This window comes from Dermochelys coriacea, chromosome 9 (genome assembly GCF_009764565.3).
Source record: "Dermochelys coriacea isolate rDerCor1 chromosome 9, rDerCor1.pri.v4, whole genome shotgun sequence".
NCBI lineage: Eukaryota > Metazoa > Chordata > Testudines > Dermochelyidae > Dermochelys > Dermochelys coriacea.
The window spans coordinates 401,066-424,688 of record NC_050076.1 but is presented as its reverse complement, the minus strand read 5'-3'; the positions used below and the strand labels follow the sequence as shown (position 1 = coordinate 424,688).

The window sequence follows — 23,623 nt, the reverse complement described above, 5'->3', positions numbered from 1 at the left end:
ACACAGAGAACATGAAACAATGGGTTTATCATACACACTGTAAGGAGAGTGATCACTTAAGATAAGCCATCACCAGCAGCAGGGGGGGAAAGGAGGAAAACCTTTCATGGTGACAAGCAAGGTAGGCTAATTCCAGCAGTTAACAAGAATATCAGAGGAACAGTGGGGGGTGAGGTGGGAGGGAGAAATACCATGGGGAAATAGTTTTACTTCGTGTAATGACTCATCCATTCCCAGTCTCTATTCAAGCCTAAATTAATTGTATCCAGTTTGCAAATTAATTCCAATTCAGCAGTCTCTCGTTGGAGTCTGTTTTTGAAGCTTTTTTGTTGAAGGATAGCCACTCTTAGGTCTGTGATCGAGTGACCAGAGAGATTGAAGTGTTCTCCAACTGGTTTTTGAATGTTATAATTCTTGACGTCTGCTTTGTGTCCATTCATTCTTTTACGTAGAGACTGTCCAGTTTGGCCAATGTACATGGCAGAGGGGCATTGCTGGCACATGATGGCATCTATCACATTGGTAGATGCGCAGGTGAACGAGCCTCTGATAGTGTGGCTGATGTGATTAGGCCCTATGATGGTATCCCCTGAATAGATATGTGGACAGAGTTGGCAACGGGCTTTGTTGCAAGGATAGGTTCCTGGGTTAGTGGTTCTGTTGTGTGGTGTGTGGTTGCTGGTGAGTATTTGCTTCAGATTGGGGGGCTGTCTGTAAGCAAGGACTGGTCTGTCTCCCAAAATCTGTGAGAGTGATGGGTCGTCCTTCAAGATAGGTTGTAGATCCTTGATGATGCGTTGGAGAGGTTTTAGTTGGGGGCTGAAGGTGATGGCTAGTGGCGTTCTGTTGTTTTCTTTGTTGGGCCTGTCCTGTAGTAGGTGACTTCTGGGTACTCTTCTGGCTCTGTCAATCTGTTTCTTCACTTCAGCAGGTGGGTATTGTAGTTGTAGGAATGCATGATAGAGATCTTGTAGGTGTTTGTCTCTGTCTGAGGGGTTGGAGCAAATGCGGTTATATCGTAGCGCTTGGCTGTAGACAATGGATCGAGTGGTATGATCTGGATGAAAGCTAGAGGCATGTAGGTAGGAATAGCGGTCAGTAGGTTTCCGATATAGGGTGGTGGTTATGTGACCATCACTTATTAGCACCGTAGTGTCCAGGAAGTGGATCTCTTGTGTGGACTGGTCCAGGCTGAGGTTGATGGTGGGATGGAAATTGTTGAAATCATGGTGGAATTCCTCAAGAGCTTCTTTTCCATGGGTCCAGATGATGAAGATGTCATCAATGTAGCGCAAGTAGAGTAGGGGCATTAGGGGACGAGAGCTGAGGAAGCGTTGTTCTAAGTCAGCCATAAAAATGTTGGCATACTGTGGGGCCATGCGGGTACCCATCGCAGTGCCGCTGATTTGAAGGTATACATTGTCCCCAAATGTGAAATAGTTATGGGTGAGGACAAAGTCACAAAGTTCTGCCACCAGGTTAGCCGTGACAGTATCGGGGATACTGTTCCTGACGGCTTGTAGTCCATCTTTGTGTGGAATGTTGGTGTAGAGGCTTCTACATCCATAGTGGCTAGGATGGTGTTTTTAGGAAGATCACCAATGGACTGTAGTTTCCTCAGGAAGTCAGTGGTATCTCGAAGATAGCTGGGAGTGCTGGTAAGGAAGGGCCTGAGGAGGGAGTCTACATAGCCAAACAATCCTGCTGTCAGGGTGCCAATCGACCTGGGGTATTCTATCTGCTACCCAAGATCCATAAACCTGGAAATCCTGGATGCCCCATCATCTCAAGCCCTAATGCCCCTACTCTACTTGCGCTACATTGATGACATCTTCATCATCTGGACCCATGGAAAAGAAGCTCTTGAGGAATTCCACCATGATTTCAACAATTTCCATCCCACCATCAACCTCAGCCTGGACCAGTCCACACAAGAGATCCACTTCCTGGACACTACGGTGCTAATAAGCGATGGTCACATAACCACCACCCTATATCGGAAACCTACTGACCGCTATTCCTACCTACATGCCTCTAGCTTTCATCCAGATCATACCACTCGATCCATTGTCTACAGCCAAGCGCTACGATATAACCGCATTTGCTCCAATCCCTCAGACAGAGACAAACACCTACAAGATCTCTATCATGCATTCCTACAACTACAATACCCACCTGCTGAAGTGAAGAAACAGATTGACAGAGCCAGAAGAGTACCCAGAAGTCACCTACTACAGGACAGGCCCAACAAAGAAAACAACAGAACGCCACTAGCCATCACCTTCAGCCCCCAACTAAAACCTCTCCAACGCATCATCAAGGATCTACAACCTATCCTGAAGGACGACCCATCACTCTCACAGATTTTGGGAGACAGACCAGTCCTTGCTTACAGACAGCCCCCCAATCTGAAGCAAATACTCACCAGCAACCACACACCACACAACAGAACCACTAACCCAGGAACCTATCCTTGCAACAAAGCCCGTTGCCAACTCTGTCCACATATCTATTCAGGGGATACCATCATAGGGCCTAATCACATCAGCCACACTATCAGAGGCTCGTTCACCTGCGCATCTACCAATGTGATAGATGCCATCATGTGCCAGCAATGCCCCTCTGCCATGTACATTGGCCAAACTGGACAGTCTCTACGTAAAAGAATGAATGGACACAAATCAGACGTCAAGAATTATAACATTCAAAAACCAGTTGGAGAACACTTCAATCTCTCTGGTCACTCGATCACAGACCTAAGGGTGGCTATACTTCAACAAAAAAGCTTCAAAAACAGACTCCGAGAGACTTCTGAATTGGAATTAATTTGCAAACTGGATACAATTAACTTAGGCTTGAATAGAGACTGGGAATGGATGAGTCATTACACGAAGTAAAACTATTTCCCCATGGTATTTCTCCCTCCCACCTCACCCCCCACTGTTCCTCTGATATTCTTGTTAACTGCTGGAATTAGCCTACCTTGCTTGTCACCATGGAAGGTTTTCCTCCTTTTCCCCCCCCGCTGCTGGTGATGGCTTATCTTAAGTGATCGCTCTCCTTACAGTATGTATGATAAACCCATTGTTTCATGTTCTCTGTGTGTGTGTATATAAATCTCTCCTCTGTTTTTTCCACCAAATGCATCCGATGAAGTGAGCTGTAGCTTACGAAAGCTTATGCTCTAATAAATGTGTTAGTCTCTAAGGTGCCACAAGTACTCCTTTTCTTCACAGACAAGATCAGCTCCCACACTGCTGTCCTGGGCAACACAGTATGGGGAGGAGATGAGCAGACGTCACTGGTGAAAGAACAGGCTAAGGGCTATTTAGAAAAGCTGGACATGCACAAGTCCATGGGTCCAGATCTAATGCATCCAAGGGTGATGAGGGAGTTGGCTGATGTGATTGCAGAGCCATTGGCCATTATCTTTGAAAACTCTTGGTGATCGGGGGAGGTCCTTTAAAAAAGGGAAGAAGGAGAACCCGGGGAACTACAGACAGATCAGACTCACCTCAGTCCCTGGAAAAATCATGGAGCAGGTCCTCAAGGAAACCATTTTGAAGCACTTGGAGGAGAGGAAGGTGATCAGGAACAATCATCATGGATTCACCAAGGGCAAGTCGTGCCTGACCAACCTGATTGTCTTCTATGGTGAGATAACTGGCTCTATGGATATGAGGGAAGCAGTGGATGTGATGTATCTTGACTTTTAGCAAAGCTTTTGATACGTTCTCCCACAGTATTGCCAGCAAGTTAAAAAAGTATGAATTGGATGAATGGATAGAAGGTGGATAGAAAGCTGGCTAGATTGTTGGGCTCAACAGGTAGTGATCAACAGCTTGATGTCTAGTTGGCAGCCGGTATCAAGCAGAGTGCCCCAGGGGTTGGTCATGGGCTGGTTTTGTTAAATATCTTTATTAATGATCTGGATGATGGGATGGATTGCACCCTCTGCAAGTTCTAGGAGTAGGGATGGGGTCTAAAGTGACCTAGACAAATTGGAGGATTGAGCCAAAAGAAATCTGATGAGGTTCAACAAGGACGGAAGAATCCCATGCACCATTGCAGGCTGGGGACCAAGTGGCTAAGCAGCAGTTCTGCAGAAAAGGACCCAGGGATTACAGTGGATGAGAAGCTGGAAATGAGTCAGCAGTGTGCCTTCGTTGCCAAGAAGGCCAATGGCATATTGGGCTGCATTAGTAGGAGCATTGCCAGAAGACCGAGGGAAGTGATTATTTGGCACTGGTGAAGCCACATCTGGAGTACTACGTCCAGTTTTGGGCCCCCCACTAAAGAAAGTATGGGGACAAATTGGAGAGAGTCCAGTGGAAGGCAACGAAAATGATCAGGGGGGCACATGACTTACGAGGAGAAGCTGAGGGAACCTGGCTAGTTTAGTCTACAGAAGAGAAGAGTGAGGGGGGATTTGATAGCAGCCTTCAATTACCTGAAGGAAGGTTCCAAAGAGGATGGAGCTTGGCTGTTCTCAGTGGTGGCAGATGACAGAACAAGGAGTAATGGTCTCAAGTTGCAGTGGGTGTGGTTTAGGTTGGATATTAGGAAACACTGTTTCACTGGGAAGGTGGTGAAGCACTGCAATGGGTTACCTAGGGAGGAGGTGGAATCTTTATCCTTAGAGGTTTTTAAGGCCCAGCTTGACAAAGCCCTGGCTGGGATGATTTAGTTGGTGTCGGTCCTGTCTTAAGCAGGGCGTTGGACTAGATGACCTCCTGAGGTCTCTTCCAACCCTAATCTTTTATAAATCCAGCAACTCTTGCCTTCCTGACCAAGAGGATTCAGCTTTCAAAAGCTCAGAGGGTGCTGTACGCTATCATCCCCTCAGAGTTGGATAATGGCTACGATTTAGTCATGGGTGTTTTTTGTAAAAGTCATGGACATGTCACGGGCAATTCACAGGCTAACGACCTGTCCATGAGTTATACTATAATACCCCGACGGGCTGTTGTTGGGGGCTGCTTCTGGGGGGGATGGCGGGGCCAGCCGTGGCACCAGTTGTCGGAGACTGTCTGAGAAACAGCTACTCTGGCCACCCAGTCACCGCTGCCAGGGGCTGCCTGGGGAAGCGTCTGCACCAGCCGCCCGGGGATCACCTCAGGCAGTGGCTGCACCAGCCGCCTGGGCACCACTGCCGGGGGCTGCCCGGGGAAGCAGCTACTCCGGCCACCTGGGGACTGCTGCCAGGGGCACCCAAGCAGTGGCCAGTGCCGGAGCAGCTGACTGCAGAGCCACTTCAGGGTTGCCTTTTGCCTGGGCCACCTGACCAGCTGGCCCCAGAGTCAGCTGCTTGGGTGGCCCTGACATCAGCCACACTGGCCCCCGCAGAAGTCACAGAGGTTGCAGAAAGTCATGGAATCTGTGACCGCAACCTCCATGACAAACACGGAGCCCTAATGGTGGATAATTGAAATGTTTCTGTCACCCTCATGTGACCCATGGTCTTTTGTCTCTGATTCAAGAGCCAGGAAGGTTTCCTGGAGTGCAGAATCTGTTCCTTGTTGTGATCATTAGGTTGTATTTTCCCCTGCTTGTTAGCTTGATGGCTTTGTTTACCTGGATGTCGCGTGTATGATTACCTGCCTTGTGGGTAGGTGGCAGATGTGCGCATTTGGTGGAAGCAACTTGTGGCCTTTAGAGACCAAGTACAGGCTCTTGCCAGAGGGTGTTGTGAAAGCCAGTACTATAACTGGGTTCAAAAGGGAGCTAGATAGATTCATGGAAGATAGGTCCATTAATGGCTATTAGCCAGGATGGGCAGGAACGGTGTCCTTAGCCTCTGTTTGCCAGAAACTGGGATTGGGTGATAGGGCATGGATCACTTGATGATAATCTGTCGGTTCATTCCCTTTGGGGCACCTGCCATTGACCACTGTCAGAGGACAGGATACTATGCTTATTGGACCTGACCCAGTATGCCTGTTCTTATATCCCATCCCTAGCGTAACAGCCTCTGTGCTGTTGAAAGTCTTGGGGAAGGAAAAGCTGGAGCAAAGGGAAATGATCCCATAGTTGGACCCTCTTTCCAGATATCATGGTATCCTCTCACACTGAGTATAACCCTCCAGGGGAGGGTACCCCAGTTATTAGGAAGAGACAAGTAATAGTAATGCAGGATTCGATTATTAGAAATATAGTTTGGGTTTGTGATGACTGAGAGAACCACATGATGAATTACCTGCTGGGTGCTAAGATTGCAGAGCGCTTAAGACATGTAGATGTACTTATGTGCAGTACTAGGGAGGAACCAGTGGTCGTGGAAGCAGTGACATAGGAAAAAGTAAGAGAGAGGTCCCGGAGACCAAATTTAGGCTGCACGGTAAGAGATTAAAGTCTAGGACCTCCATGGTATCATTCTCTAAAAAGCTTCCAGTTCCATTCAGAGAGCCAGTTAGATAAGTAGAACTGCAGGGTTCTACCTACCTAGATTTTTTAGAAAATCTTCCAAATATTAATGATTAACCTGTTGAATTGGAGATAGTTCACCTCCCAATGATTTCATAAATATCTGCTTCAATTACCTTTGGTAAATGGAATAACCAAACAATCATTCATTTTGTGATATAGCTGTAAAACCAATCTGAAGAGTTTTCAGAATAAATCACTTAAAAATGTATAGTGTATAGCTTCTAAAAATGAAACCTACATCTATCTCTAAGTTGTGAGGAATGTATATTAAGGTTATAACAGCCAACGAGAATGCACTTTTTATGGAGAAATCCTTGATTAAATCAAGTCTTCCTGACTAGTGATTTAAATCAAATCCACCCTGGTTGTTGGTAATGGGTAAGTGAGCATTTCAGTGCTCCAAGGGATGCAGTTTCTCAGTTTTTGTACCTCCTTTTTATCTGAAGGTTTTTGTATCTCTGCTAGGCTGCTGATGAACTCTGTTCTAGTTTCAGTGTGGCAAATGATGGTTCTTGTTTGCAGGTTTTCCAGTTCCTTCTTGAGTGGCTCCACAAGGGGTAATGCAGTTTTGTGTTTTGATATTCTCATGGGTTGCACATAGGAATGCCACTTCCAACTTAAGCTTATCTTTTAAATGTATATCTCCTTGGAATATGACCTTTTATGTCGTTAGAATCTGTTCTGTTCTTGTCATGTTGAGAATTTTCTCGTGCTGTCCTGCAACCAAATCTATGGCTTGCACTGCCCTGCTTTGAACTACATTGTAGGTTATTTCACAATTCGGCTGGAGCCGAATTGGTTATTGATCTAATAGAATATTTGCAAATATGGAGGTTGAATAGCTGACAGCTGCTTTCTCCAGTGCACGTACATTGAGAGACTTCGGATTTACCATGGTCACACTGAAGATAGTTTCTGTTTCTTGTGTCACAGCATGAGCTGCTGGTGTTTTTGTTGGTTTGTTTGTTTGTTTGTTTGTTTTTTTGTGGTAGATTAGTTTCCCACCCTCCTTGCATCATTGCCCATAGTCTGGGCATTTTTCCAGTACATATTCTAGAGTATGATACCTCCACTCTCTGTTGGTCTGTCCCTGTCCTGCCCCTTAAGTTCTTTTGGCTTGAGTATGTTTACTTTTTCTGTATTGGTGGCTGTTATTATTTTGATCCTTTCCTTGGTTAGTTTAACAGCCTTTCTATTTGGATGCATTTCTCCAAGGTTTGATCTCTTTTTTTAGCAATTGCTCCCTTAGGTTGTAATCATGTCTCACAAACAGCCCTGTCTCTGGAGACATAAGATTCCCTGATCACAATTACATGTGGAAGCCAAGGTTCTCAGCTCAGTAACATAAGTATCTGTTTCCTCTTCTGCTTATTGATTTCAGGTGTAAAAAAACCCCAATCTGTTCTTTCTCTACAGTCTCATTTAGCGGGGAGCACAGTATTCACCCAATACTCTGCTCAGCTGTTCTAGTGTTTCAAGCACTATTCCTGTGGGTTGGGCACACAGTTTAGACTCCTGAGGACCAAAATGCTTTTGTCTAAACTTGTTGGGCTTAGTACAGGGATATTTGGATGAAATATAATGGTCTTTTCTTGCCTTAAACCTTTGAAATTATGGCAGGAGGCTCCTGTGAAAATCCTAGCCTTTATGTTTGTTAACATTTAATGCAAAATGTAAGAGGTAAAAAAAAACATTTTAATATGGAATAGAAACAATTTCAATATAATGTACACATTTTTCTACAAAGAACAAATAATTATCAGTACTGTTGTCTCTCACATTTTAAATGAAGAATATATACATGCAGTACTGTGGTCACCATTTTATTTTAAATTGCCAAGTTACCACAGTTACTTTGCCCTTTTAATATAGGGAAACATGGTATCTCAGGTACTTGCAGTGGCAGTGTTTACAAATGCTGCATGTTTTTTTATATGACGACATTTTTGCATAAATGTTATGGAGGGGTTTAGTTTTTCAAGCTGTGATTTTTAGGATGTTAAGAATATAGGAATTGCACTGAAGATAGTAATTACTATTTTGTATTAATGTATCTTGAAAGCCAATCTAACATGCCATGGGGCTTTATAATATTAGAGAAGAAAACAGTGTTTCACTAGCAATGGAAATTGACTTAGCATTCAAGTCACCCACTTAACATTAAAACAACTACTAAATCTAGATGCATAGATGATTTGGGTCCAAAGGGACCATTATGATAATTTAGTCTGACTTCCTGTATTACACAGGCCATAGAACTTCCCCAAAATAAGTCCTAGAACATATCATTTAGAATAGCATCCAATCTTGATTTAAAAATTTTCTGTGATGGAGAATCCACCATGACATTTGATAAATTATTCCAATGATTAATTATTCTCACTATTTAAAATGTATGCCTTAGTTCCAATCTGAATTTGTGTAGCTTCAACTTCCAGCCATTGGTTCATGTTACACCTTTCTCTGCTAAATTGAAGAGCCTGTTATTAAATATTATTTCCCCATGTAGGTACATATAGACTATCATCATGTCACCTTTTAACAGTCTCTTTGTTAAGCTAAATAGATTGAGCTCCTTGTGTTTATCACTATAAGGCATGTTTTCTAATAATTTAAGGGTTCTTGTGGCTCTTCTCTGAACTCTCTGCAATATAACAACATCCTTCTTGCATTGTGAAAACCACAGTTGTGATCCAGCAACAACCTCAGCCAGCTCTTTTAAACTTGTTAGGATTTGGGTGCAGGTTATCTGGACCAGCTAATTTAAAAATGTCTGTCTTTAGTAGCTTCTGTTTAACATCCTCCAGAGGTACTAATGAAATGGAAGGTGTGTTATCACCATATGATGAGACTGTATCATCTTATTTTTTCCTAAATGAAGAACAGAAATATTTAATGACCATCTCTGTCTTTTCTGCATTATTATTGATAATTCTACCATTTCCACCAAGTAATGGATGAATACCATTGTCAGGATTCTTTTTGTTCCTAATATATTTTTTTTAACAACTCCCTTATTGTCCTTAACTTTGCTAGGCATAGGTTTCTCTTAGTGTCCCTTGGCTTCTCTTATTAATTTTCTACAATTCCTAACTTCTTATTTATATTCATTACTATCAGCTAAAATCTAAACAATCCAAAATATTTAAAAACAATTGTCTCTTGGAAGAGCTTTCCAAGGAAGAAAAGGAAATCTATGATACCCAGCAAATGGAAGCAAAGAAGGAAGCTAATGATAAATTATTAATAGAATGCGAAGTAGATTGTGCAGATGAAATGGTATATGGAATTTAATAATCCACTGATAAATGTTAAACTTAATTGAACACATCAGTAATTAGTAAAGGTATGAAAGTAATGGCTAACCATGAAAATATCCATATCTGAGCAATGAGGTTAATTGTGTGAACCCAAATATACTGAAGAGCACTGATGGAGGAGGAAGCCTAGTGAGATGGACATTACAGTAATATTATATTCTAATAAAAGTACTTCATGGATTTTAGCCAAGGAGTGAAATGTCAAATGTTTATAATATTCAACAAGTAAAACTGACAAGTTACCAACTGAGTTAATGTGAGCACTCAGTTTTGAAATTAAAATGAAAAAGAAGCTCTTGGTAGGTTCTGGAGATATACTTTAAATAGTTGATCTGTAGACATAGCAAATAAGATAAACCAATAGGAATCTCTAAGAACATAACCAAAATATTAGTCATACGTGTTTAATTAAAAATTTAAACTAGTCTGTAGTGTTATAAAGACATAGTCTTGATATTTGCAGACGTCAGAAAAGTAGGAACATTTAAACCTCATAATTGCCCATGTCAGAATGGTATTTGTCTGTGTAGCTGAATTATGAACAATATCAGAACAGAGTTCTGCAACATTCACCAGAAACATGACTATAGGAAAAAGTCTCTTTACAAATGTCATGAAAACAATGGCTACAAAAGAAAGATATCTAACACTATACAGCAAGACTCAGAGACCTCCAAAATAGAAAACAAGTAATACAATAGATGAGAATACTGTTTTAAATACTGTGGCAAATTGCCGGCACTACTATGATGGGTCTTGCACTTTCTCTTCTTGGGGGTGGGGGAAGGGTTAAGGGCACCGTTTCTTGCCCCTGAACTGGGGTATTAACTGCCCCACTAGTGTCCTAGAGGAGGGGAGTGGAGAGGGAGGGACCTGGGCCCGTCCTCTACTCCAGGTCCCAGCCCAGGGGCCCTAGGGATAGCGGTAAACCGCTTGAACTAGCGGTTCCTTCCCCTGGGCTACTTCCCTCTCCTGCCCTTCAGCTTGTGGGGCTTCCTGCCCTCCGTCTGCAAAAACCAGGTGTCCCTTTACTTGGTGTCTTGATGGTCTTAGCCCACCGCAACACTTCTCCAAACTCTCCTCTGCTTCCCTCCAAACTGCTCTTTGGTCCAACACCAAACCACTCTGCTTCAACTCCTCGTCTTGTCTGATTGAAGCAGGGGGGTTTTATCAGGTGACTGGCTTCAGGTGCTTTAATTAATCTATAGCAAACTTTCTTCCCTCTACAGGGAATAAGGCTCCCGTCTAACACTCTGCTGCTGTCCTCTGGTCATGCTGTATCACATATCCCGCTCCCCTGCTCAACACAATGGGGTTGGACTACTTGGGACGAGAGGCAGTGCTGTTGTGATAGGCCATCAGCGTTGCCGTGTTGACTTCCGGCCCTATGCTGTACCTGGAAATGGAAGGGCAACAGGGATAGGAACCACCTAGTCACTCTTGCATTCTTCTCCTTGTTTCTGTGCATCCAGTGGAGTGGGGCGTGGTCTGTCACGAGGGTAAACCACCACCCACGCCCAGTAGGTAGTAGCAGAGAGTCTCCATAGCCCATTTTACCACTAGACATTCCTTTTCAACGATGGCGTACTTTTGTTCCCTGGGGAGGAGTTTCCAGCTGAGGTACAAGATCAGGTGTTCCTCCTCCCCTACCATCTGTGAAAGGATGGCTCCTACCCCTACCTCAGAGGCATCTGTTTGTAGGAGGCATTCCCTCTCGAAGTCTGGGGCTATGAGTACTGGATGGCAGCAAAGGGCTGTCCTTACATCTGCAAATGCTCCTTCTGCCACATCAGTCCACTTTACTATCTCGGAGCCGTGAGCCTTTGTCAAATCCGTCAGTGGCCCTGCTCTTGTGGCAAAAGGAGGGATGAATCTCCGATAGTATCCTACGATCCCTAGAAATACTCTGACCTGCTTTTTGCGGACTGGTTGAGGCCAACCTTGTGTTGCCTCCACTTTGTTCCATTGGGGTTTCACCAAACCTCTCCCTACTACATACCCAAGGTATCTGGCCTCAGCTAGTCCTATCATGCACTTGAGAGGGTTGGCAGTGAGGCCGTCCTTCAGCAGGGCGTCTAGCACCGTTTCTACTTTTCCTAGGTCACCATCTTGTTCAAGAGCAATCCTTTGAAGAAAGAGTCAGTCCCTAGGTGCATTTCCTAGGTGCGTTTCCCAATCAGGGCTATGGATGACTATGTCATCTAGATAGGTAGCGGCATACTTGGCATGGGGTTGCAGCAATTTGTCCATAAGTTGTTGGAATGTTGCAGGGGCCCCATGGAGTCTGAAAGGGAGGACGGTGTATTGGAACAGGCCATCGGGTTTAGAGAAGGCAGTCTTTTCCTTGGCATTCTTGGCCAGGGGAATTTGCCAATATCCTTTGGTCAGGTCCAGAGTGGTTGGGTATCGGGCCTTGCCTAACTGATCAACTGGCTCATCAACTGATCAACTGGCATGGTATCGGATAGGCATCGAATTGGGATACTTCATTCAATTTCTGGAAGTCGTTGCAAAACCTCAGGATGTTGTCAGGCTTGGGGACTAGGACGATAGGGCTGGACCACTGGCTGTGGGATTCTTCAATAACCCCGAGTTCCAGCATCATCTTCACTTCTGTCCTAATTTCTTCCCTTTTAGCTTCCGGTATTTGTTACAGTCTTATTGTCACCCTTACTCTGGGACTGGTGACAATATGATGTTGGACCAGTGTTGTACGGCCTGGCAGCGTACAGAACAGGTCTTGGTTCCGTTGGATCATATCAGTGACCTCTGTTTGTTGTTCTGGAGTTAACTCAGGAGATACCTTCACCTGCCCCTGTGGATCGTCTGTCTGGGATGGAGCTCCTCAAATAATCAGTCACGTCTTTTGGTCATGCCAGGGCTTCAGTAAGTTGATGTGGTAGATTTGCTCTGGCCTTCGGCGGTCTGGTTGTCTGACCTTATAGTCCACCTCCCCAATGGCTTCCACTATCTCATATGGTCCATACCAGCTGGCTAGAAGTTTGCTTTCTGCTGTCGGCGCTAGCACCGTCACCCGTTCCCTTGGTTGAAATCTCCGTACTTTTGCCCAATGCTTGTAATATGTCTGCTGGGCCTCTTGTGCTTTTTCCAAATGTTCTCGTACTATAGGGGTTACTCAAGTTATTTGCTCTCTCATCTGTGTAGCATGCTCAGTGACATTCATTCCTGGGTTGGGTTGTTCTCAATCTTCTTTGGCAATATCTAATATTGCACGTGGGTGGCATCCATATAGTAGTTCAAAGGGAGAGAAACCAGTGGACGCCTGGGGGACTTCCCATATAGCAAATATTAGATATGATAGAAGGGTATCCTAGTCTTTTCCATCCTGTGCTGCCACCTTCCAGATCATACTTTTAAGGATACAGTTAAACCGCTCGGCCAGTCCATCTGTTTGTGGATGGTAGATTGAGGTCCGTATGGCTTTGGATGTGGGGTAGGTACATAAGTCTTTCATTAATTTTGACATGAAGGGGGTTCCTTGGTCTGTTGGGATCTCCTTAGGGATGCCCACTCTGGCAAAAACTTGGAGTAGTTCTTTTGCTATTGCCTTGGATGTGAGGTTTTTAAAGGAATGGCTTCTGGATACTGCGTGGTGTAGTCAAGGATGTCTAGTACGTTTCGGTTGCCCTGTGCCGATCTTTCCAGTGGGCCCACTATGTCCATGGCTATCCTCTCAAAAGGGACTTAAATAATAGGCAAAGGTACTAATGGGGCCCGCAAGTGGTCAGGGGCTATGCAACTGGCATTCAGGGCAGGAGGCACAATAGCGCTGGACCTCTGCACGTATTCCTGGCCAATAAAACCTTCTTAGGACTTTATCCAGTGTCTTGTCTACTCCTAGATGTCCCCCAGATAGGTGAATGTTAGCTAACTCTAGTACTGCCCTTGTGTGTTTCTGTGGGACTAAGAGTTGCTCTACTTCTTCCCCTCGTATTTGTGCTATCCTGTACAACAGATTGCGTTTGAGCACATAATATGGCCTTGGGCCTTGGTCTTTCCTTCCACAGGTACGCCATTTACTTCCACTACCTCCTCCCTCACATTTGCATATAGCAGGTCATTGGTTTGGTCCTGGGCAGCCTGACTCATCAACAAACTATTAGTCTCCTGCTGCATCCGAGTTGCCTCCTGTTGGGCGGTTGCTTGGACCCGGGTAGCCTCCTGCTGGGCTGCGGTGGCTTGTATTAGGGCCTTGACCATGTCGTCCATCTTAGGGATGGGAGGGTTTTGGCTAACCCTGGTTTAAGTCCCTAGCACATAGATCCCACCCCTGACACCACATGTGGCAAATTGCCAGCACTACTATGATGGGTCTCGCGCTTTCTCTTCTGGGGGGGGGGGGTTCAGGGCACCGTTTCTTGCCCCTGAACTGGGGTATTAACTGCCCCACTAGTGTCCTAGAGGAGGAGAGTGAAGAGCGAGGGACCCGGGTCCGCCCTCTACTCCAGGACCCAGTCCAAGGGCCGTAGGGATAGCGGTAAACCACTTGAACTAGCAGTTCCTTCCCCTGGGCTACTTCCCTCTCCTGCCCTTCAGCTTGTGGGGCTTCCTGCCCTCCCTCTGCACAAACCAGGTGTCCCTTTACCTAGGGTCTTAGTCTTCTTAGCCCACCACAGCACTTTTCCAAACTCTCCTCTGCTTCCCTCCAAACTGCTCTTTGGTCCAACGCCAATCCACTCTGCTTCAGCTCCTCCAAACTGCTCTCTACTCCAACATCAATCCACTCTGCTTCAACTCCTCCAAACTGCTCTTTGCTCCAACACCAAACCACTCTGCTTCAACTCCTCCTCTTGTCTGATTGAAGCAGGGGTTTTTTATCAGGTGACTGACTTCAGGTGCTTTAATTGGCTTCAGGTGCTTTAATTAATCTATAGCAAACTTTCTTCCTTCTACGGAGAATAAGGCTCCCTTCTAACACTCTCCTGCTGCCTTCTGGCCATGCTGTATCACAATACCGTAAAATCTAGCAAAGTTAAGGCTAAAGTTAGGTCTTGTGATCTTTGAGGTGATCAAATCCTTCAAAGCTTTGTGATAAACTTTGTGTAGAATGGGCATCTTTGAACCCAGATTTGAGAAACAGAGGAAGACTAAAGAAGTGGCAAAATCTGCGTAATGAATCAGCTTTGAAGCAATTGAAAGTAAAGTAGTAAAATGACAGTTAGAACTTAATATCGTTTCTTTGAAAATGGCATTAACTATGACCAGCCTATTTAAAAATATAGAGGAAAACATCTTGTATTGCAACAAGGAATTGGCATTAACAAGTATCAGAGTAACTGCCGCGTTAATCTGTATTCGCAAAAAAGAAAAGGAGTACTTGTGGCACCTTAGAGACTAACAAATTTATTTGAGCATAAGCTTTCGTGAGCTACAGCTCACTTCATCGGATGCAACCGATGAAGTGAGCTGTAGCTCATTAACAAGTAGTTGCTCATTAAACTGACAATTTTAGAAGCACACTCAAACAACATGGTTCACGGAATAAGTAATAAGATCTCAGTCCTACACTACTTAGCTGTCAATGTCATACAAATCTTTCAATGCCTTTTAATGAATCCTGACTCTCCTGGAAAGTTGTGACTTTGTCTCAACTTCCAACCAGCTAACTGTTAAACAGTTTTCAGAGTAGCAGCCGTGTTAGTCTGTATTCACAAAAAGAAAAGGAGGACTTGTGGCACCTTAGAGACTAACAAATTTATTTGAGCATAAGCTTTCGTGAGCTACAGCTCACTTCATCAGATGCATACAGTGCCTTTCCTTTTCTTTTTGTTAAACAGTGCTTCATTTGGGCAAAAGGATCATCTTCAAACACAACTCCTCCTCTTTGGCTTATCTCTTCAGCTCAAACCTTCCATCTGCCTATGATGTCTATAAAGGTGGTATTACTTTTTAATCTGAATTTTCCTTCTCTTTATATCAATCCCACACATTGCTTTCCTCAATGAAATGTCAGCTGAAGTCCTCACTTATGCCTTCATATAATTGAATTCACTTAAGGATTGACATTAGCAGGAAAACAGACTACAGATTTCACTCTTGAATTTATCAAAATCAGTGCTTAAGTCACTTTAAGCCCTTGTAGTCAGATGAAGTAGGAATGAACTGTTTAAACACAGAGAAAAATTAAAATGTGATTAGAGAATTGGACTGCAATTGAGGCCAGAAGTTATGGACAATATTGCTTTGAGATCAGAAGATCCGGGCAGTTGTGTGTCCAACTTATAAAATTAAATGAATCAAATAAGGCATGAAAAAGAATTACAAAATGCTCATAGAAGTGAGGGAAAATCATCTATTTCCAGTAAAGGAAACACAAGATAAATATGACAAAGACCAGTATTTCAATTTCAGTAGGTGACTGACAGAGGCACCTAGAGGGCAATAGATAATAGAAACTGGAAAACAAGGTAGAGCTAACTGAGTCAAATGCTACTCAAAAGTAATTAGTAGTAGTAAACAACTGGCAATGAGTACGTATGTGTCAGTAGAGTATATGCACAAGGTATCAGGCTAATCATAGAAATAAATACCAGTTTGGGAATAGTTGAAACTATTTGGGGAGGTAAGGTAAGGTTCCTGACTACCTTAAACAGTCAGGTGGAGGCATCAAGAAATCCAAGCCTAACTTGAATGAGCTGTTATTGCTGACAAAGGATTGAAGCTATGCTGTTTTGCCAGACACTAGCTTAGCAACACAGCTGCTTTGAAGACATTGCTTGGAGCACCCCTACCACAGCAACATGAGCAAAAAGCTACTGCCAAATTGCACTGAACTGTTAATGGGTCTTCACACTCCAAGAAAGACACATGATTTCAACTCCAACACAGTCAGTAGCAGGCATCTCACCTTGGGGTGAGGAAGCTTTCCTCTTAACTGCAACTCATTTCTAAAGACGGAAACATGCTACACCAAATCCTAGAACAAAACTTTGAAAGAATATATGAGTTTTAAGTTTAACTTACAAAATATTCTGTTTTATTTTACTCTTTTTATTGAGGGTTTACAAGCTATAATAAATGACAAATATTACTGTGAATGCTGAGTAAAAGTTTAAGTATTTTTATTAGTTTCCAGTGACAGACAATATGCAGAATTGCCATTTCCCTGCTGCCACTTAGCAGGAATAGGTACAGTGGCAAGAATGATGGTCTCAGCATCTCTTTAGATTAAACATAAAATAAAGCATTTCATCTCTAGAGATTTTTTCATTTTGTTCAAAGTCATTAAAGAAGATTATTGCTCCAAAGTATGTAGAACTCGTATCTGTAACACCCATACAGATACATCAGGGGGTTTAAAAACTGAAATCTAAATCAGCCTGGCTGAAACTCAGATTTTAAGTGAGTGTACAGTACGTAATCTAGTAATTAGAATAGGGGGTACTTTGGGAAACATACAAGCTTACAGGGGAATTTGAATCGATCTGCAGAGAGGGAGTAAGCCATCAGAGTACTGAGCAAATGTTCTGTGCTATGTGGAGTGTAAAATTCTACAGAACGTTTTTTCTTTTTCCATCATTTAGGTTAATGGCACGGATGCAGATTATGAATATGAAGAAATTACACTTGAAAGGGTAATATTCTAAATGCTATTCCATAAATTGTATTTGGAAGGAAATTTGTACTATTTGTATATGGAAAGATTGGCCTCTTGATTGCCAGTGGTTAAACAGCAATACTATTTATTTTTAGATCTATTAATTTAACCTAAATATGAAATATATTGAATAGTGAGTATGAAAGGCAAACAAATGTTGTTGCTTTTGCACACACTTTATATTCTTAATTTAATACTTGTTAAATATTGTTTTGATAACTGAGCTGGAACTTCTATAAGCCATTCCAAAATTGCTGTCTTGTGAGTTTTGATAATTATATCAGTACAGTTTAGACCAGTGCTTAATTCGTGTCAGGGCATGTGAGGGCTGAGCCCAAGCAATTCTAAGCTTGAAGTTCATAGCCGCGGCAACCCTGGGCTTGCTTCATCAGTTATGAAAGTAAAAAGATTGCTTGAGCCCTGGCATCTGTTTAATTACAAATTAAGCACTGCTATAGATGGCAGAAGTACTGAAGTCTATATACCAACTGCTCTTATATTTTAGCTTGGGTGAGACAAAAATCCTTAGATGTTGCAGTTAAACCAAACATTTTGATATCTGTGTATATATATTAGGTTTTTTGTTGTCATGACTTGATTTTCTTATCTATCTACCTGCCTAATAAACAGTTTAACAGAATAACAGAGAATTCATTAACAGTATAGTATATTGTACTTTACATTGTAGACTGAAAATCTAATCCGTAATATTAAATGATGAAATTTGACTCTGTATCGTTGCAGTGCTCTGGCAATATATTTAATTTAAATAAATTAGTTTTATTTTGTTTTTGAGATTTTCTGACATTTGAGTACTGTGAAAAACTCAAATAGTTTAAAAAAAAAATCTCAAAACCTTAAGCATGAAAATGGTACTACAGTTCTCATACACATTGCTCTAATGGACCCTTACGTTGCAGTTAAAACAAGCATTTTGCCAGTGTATATGGCAACTGCCGTGATATTTTTGTGCTCAAGATTTCTGGATTTTTCTTAACAGTTTGAGCATTCCCCGTTTAACAATAAAACTCATTTGTCATTGTTGTAATTTCCATTGTCCTTCCATGAGCTTGCATTCCACTTAGAGCCATAGCATTATCAAACAAGCCCTGCAGCTTATTTGTAAATGACAAATAAAATAAACATAGACTCTAAATCTAGCAGAGTAATAGTACTCAGTAAATAGCACAGAGTGGGAGACCCAGATTTTGTTAATGCACCTAGCCTCTTTTATAATCAGTTAGCAGAAATGGAGGTGTTCAACAGAGACCCTTCTCATTCAAGCAGTAATGTTGACAAACTCTAGAATACAAATTTCAGTTCATATCTTAGAGGAAAGAAATTTTGTATTTCTGTTATGATGTCTTGATGTGGAGAATGGTGATTTAAAGCAAGGGAAATAGTGGAAATTCACAGCTTCATCTGTGGTGCAAACTGTTTACTCCCCTTTTGTCCCCTGGGTAGGACAGGGAGTAGGGAGCAAGAAACATCTTTGGGTAAAATAGAGTATAAAAGAATCCAAAATTAATAGAAAGATTTTGTACTTCTCCTTTACCTTAAAAATAAATCTGAAATGAACTGGAAATATTAATACTTCAGTGACTGGAAATACAAACATGTTATAGAGACACAAATGATGTAGCCACAGTAACTAATTCTTCTCTCTCCATTTGAGAATTTTTAAAATCTCTTTGAGCTGCATAATTGCAATATTTGTTCTAGTTTGACTAAGTTCACAAGTGAAGCAAAAGTGGTCTCAGTCTAGTCCACTCATTTATCCACTTCATAAAACTGTCAGCCATGTGGCCAGGATTACTCTACTTGGCAGAAGACAGATACTGAAACAGCTTCTGTGTTAGTGTAAGACTGAGACACTTTTGACAAACAAGGTGGGAAAGCATCTGTAGAAAGTCTCTAACAGTGTAACTTTATAGCACAGTAATTTGCAGTGTGAACCACAGAAGGTTTAGGACAGTAATATAGGCAAGTCAGCAGTGAGCTGATATTTTAAATCAAATAGAGTAAATTTAGATTAGTCTTAAAAACATGTACTTTAACATTCATAATGTTTGTTTTCCACATAGTTTTTTCCCCTTTGAAACTATAAAAGGAGAGAAGGATATTTGCTGAAAACAATGAGCACATGATTTCTGCAGAGCTTATGGGATAAGAAAGTCTATAATTTTGTAGCATTTCAACAAAATATCAGGTGCTTCACAGAATCAGACATTCCAGTTCCTGCAGTGTGTGTGTGTGTGTGTGTGTTTGGAGCGTTTTTTCAACAGATGGATTCTTTTGCCTCAAAAGAGGAAACCACAGTAGCTATTATTGATCAGTTGTTATTGTTAACATGAACATTGACACAATCTGACTTGTTCCTGTAGTGATAAACAAATTTGAGTTTACACCATAGTAGAAACTGTTTCTCTGTTATTTTTGAAAGGCATGTCAGTTTCTCACCATTTTTTCCAAAATAATAAAAATAAATGTTATCCTGTAGTACATAATATATGTTCAGCATTCCACTAGGAGTGGAATTATATCTGTTTGGTAAAACATAAAATGTTTTCTCTCCTGATTTGCTTTTACCCTACTTATTTTTAAAAGAAAATTATGCAAATAAGTGATATTTATTTTTCAGGGAAATTCAGGGCTTGGCTTTAGCATCGCAGGTGGTACGGACAACCCACACATTGGGGATGACTCAAGTATTTTCATTACAAAAATCATAGCAGGGGGTGCAGCTGCTCAGGATGGAAGATTACGGTATGTCAACTGTGTTATTGAATGCAGTGCCTTTTATTAGAAGGGAAAGGACAAAACATTTTCATGTGGTTTTATTATTTTTTCTTCTACTGGTATAATTTAAAAGAAGCAATACTCTATAATTTATGCAGAGTTTATTTTGTAAGTAACAAATAATTTTTTACTTAAATTAAACGGGGTTTATTTGTTTTGTATTTAATCCAACATCTCTAATTTAGTGAATTCAGTTTTCTGTTATATGATGTAAATATGTTGTACCAATTTCTTGGTCTTCCTTAATTCAATAGGACTGTTGACAACAGGTAAGTATTTAGTTTAAGAGCATCCCTTGTCTAGAAGGCTATTGGGACAGATTCTCAACCCTGGCTCTGGCCTGACAGGAATCCACAGGTGATGTAGAGTCCATATCTATCATCCACTCTACACACTCCCTGGGGAAAGAGTCATGTCAGAAAGAGGCAGAGCACTCTTCTGATTATGGACCAACACAAAAATCCCCATGGGACCTCTATAGCTTGCCATTTAGAGCACACCTTGAGCATCTCTAAATTCTGACCCTCCCCAAGCCAGCCTACGAGAGTGGGAGTAAAAAGGCACCTTTCTTTTCTACACCAATTCTTCAGATGCCCTGAGTCTGAACTCATTGGGACACAGGATGGGGCTAGTAATCCAAATTTGGGGTCAGTTTACCAAGGGATTCCCAAGATACAGTCACTGAATTAAACAGCTTTTCTTAAGGTTTATGTATTTTTTCCATCATTTTCTTCCATACACATTCAACATTTGTATAGGTGAAGGGGATAAGCAGTCAGCTGTGAACCTGATCCACCCAGTGTCAGTTTGAGTACCACCTAAGGCAGGAATCTGGAAAAGGTCTGAAGGCATATTGCTAAAATCTGCCTTTGTCAAGGTGTGGTTTTGGGGTTTTTTTGTTTGGCTGTTTTTATGTTATTTTTTAAACTTTGAGTGAATATAGTCAAAATATTTGAGTGATGGGGGAATTAGAAATTTGAATGCTTGTTAGGAGAAGAGGAGAAAGAGGGGCTGTACAAGTTGGGGGGGGGAAAGGAGAGAAATGTTTGAGGCTGCAGTGAGGGGAGGGAGGATTATGCGGAGGTGGATAAATGGGGATGTGTGGTAGGGAAGGAAGGATGGGAGGCTCAGGTGAGAGGTTGGGAACGGAGATTGGGAGTGAAGCGGGACATGCAGGTGAATGGCAGGGTGACTTGGGGAGAATAGGGGCAGAGGGTTCTCTTAGCCCTGCTTTCTCCCTACTCGTGTGTGGTGTGTCTGCTAGGATCAGAGGGGAAGGAGCTGTTTCCTTTCCCTCCACCTATATGTGTGAGGCAGGATCTGGGTTGCCTGACCCCTTGTGTGAGTGCTGGGATCTGGGGGGCCTGCCTCCTTGCGTGTATGCTGAGTGGGGGCTGCTCATTTATGTGGCTGTAACTCCCCATCCCCTATTGTTAAACAGGTGTTTGGAGGGTCTAAGTCCCTCTCCCTGCTCCAATTCATGTGAACTAGGATTTGAGGGACCTTGTCCCTGTAAGGGTGTCTGAGCACCTCGCCCTGCTCTCCAAGTGAGCCAATATCTAGGGAAGCCCTGCACCTCTGGATGGAGAGCCGAGAACCTGCAAGGTGGGAGAATATACGGAGAACTCACTGCTGAGACTGGGATGAGGAGTTGAGAATGGGCATGCTTGATGCATATCACAATCTCTCCAGCACTGGGGAGAGGGGATGGGAACACCCACTGCCATAAAAGGAACAGTTAACACATCTCAGAGCTGTTGTTTCTGGTTGCATTCATCTGCAGGAGGTGTTCCCATTCAGTTGAGACCATCTCATTGAGAATAATGGGCCTCACCATGTCTCTCTGAGTCCTCTATGCAGCAGATGGAGGTGGAGAGCTACAGTTAAGGTGGGGAAGGCCTTTGCAGATCTTGTATCACAATTAAACTTCTACCAAGCTGCTCCAGCTATTGCTTCCACCATTTGGCACAGCTACACCTAATACAGTGAATGCACCTGGAGTGCATTCAGATCATTTCCAGTGACTAAGGTGGCATTGGCATGTACCTTAATTCTGTATTTCCTGATTTGCAGAGGTTTGAATTTTGCTAAACTTGACCTTCTGGAAGGGCATGAGATAACTCTGGGCAACTTTAACTGCATTAATGAAGGTTTTTGTCAGTGAATAATACTTACACAGAGTAGTTCTGCAGATAGAACTAATTTAGTTCCATTTTTGATTTCACCATTTGGACTTCTTTACTTCACTTTCTAGTGGTATGCTTCTTGTAGAAGTTAGCTGAAATCTTAATGTTTATCATTATAAACTATTTACAAATTATCATTACTAAATATCATTAGTTATCAGTGGTTCACTATCAGATTGTCAGGTCATGTCTAGTAAGGTCTCATAGGTGTCTGTCCTGGGTCCGGTACTATTCCATTAATGACTTGGATGATGGAGCGTAGAGTATGCTTATAAAATTTGGGAATGATACCAAGCTGGGAGGGATTGCAAGCTTTTTGAAGGACAGAATTAGAATTCAAAGTGACCTTGATAAATTGGATAATTGGTCTGAAATCAAGAAGATGAAATTCCATACAGAACTGTACAAAGTACTACACTTAGGAAGGAAAAATGGAGATGAATGAATGCAAATGGAGAATACCGTGTTAGTGCTGCAGACAAGGATCTGGGGGTTATAGAATCATAGAAATGTAGGGCTGGAAGGGATTTCAAGAACTCAAGTCCAGCACCTTGCCTGTGGCAGGACCAAGTAAATTAGGCCATCTGTGACATCTTTGTCCAACCTGTTCTTCAAAACTTCCAGTGACAGGGATTCCATAAACTCCCATAGTAACATATTCCAGTGCTTAACCATCTTTACAGTTAGAAAGTTTTTCCTAATATCTGACCTAACCCTTCCTTGCTACAGGTTAACCCCGTTACTACTTGTCCTACCTTCAGTGGACATGGGAAAAAATTGATCACTGACATCTTTATACTAGCTCTTTACATATTTGAAGACAGTTGACAAATCCCACCTTAGTCTTCTTTATTGAGGGGCAGGGCCAGCTATAGGATTTTTGCCTCCCCAAGCAAAAAAATTTTTGGCCGCCCCCGCTTTTTTTTTCATGCCCCCTGGCTCCGCCCCAACTCCACCCCTTCCCCAAATCCCCGGGCGTGCTGCATTCCCCCCCACCTCATTGCTTCCTGTGGCTCCCCCCCGCTACCCCCTGCCTCTCAGATGAGGTAGAGGCATCGCATTCAGGGGAGCAGGCAGAGTGGAGGTGAGCGAGGGTGGGGGGGAGCACAGGAAGTAACGCTCCTCACCCCAGCTCACCTCCACTCCACCACTGCTGCCTCCCCCGAGCGCTCCGCTGCTCGGCTTCTCCCTCCCTCCCAGGCTTGCCGCGCCAAACAGCTGTTTGGCGCACGGCAAGCCTGCGAGGGAGAGGGGAGAAGTGGAGCGGTGGCAGC

General features: G+C 42.8%; 1 protein-coding gene across 28 annotated transcripts in view; it reads left to right on the top strand.

The window, feature by feature from the left end:
* Positions 1-23,623, top strand: part of DLG1 (discs large MAGUK scaffold protein 1) — a 465,475-nt gene that overhangs the window by 237,209 nt on the left and 204,643 nt on the right. For all 28 annotated transcript variants that reach the window (XM_043492521.1, XM_043492523.1, XM_043492520.1 and 25 more), the window contains 2 exons: positions 17,291-17,341; positions 20,006-20,130. In XM_043492521.1, coding sequence (XP_043348456.1) covers positions 17,291-17,341; positions 20,006-20,130 — 176 coding nt within the window. The remainder of the gene's footprint in view (positions 1-17,290; positions 17,342-20,005; positions 20,131-23,623) is intronic.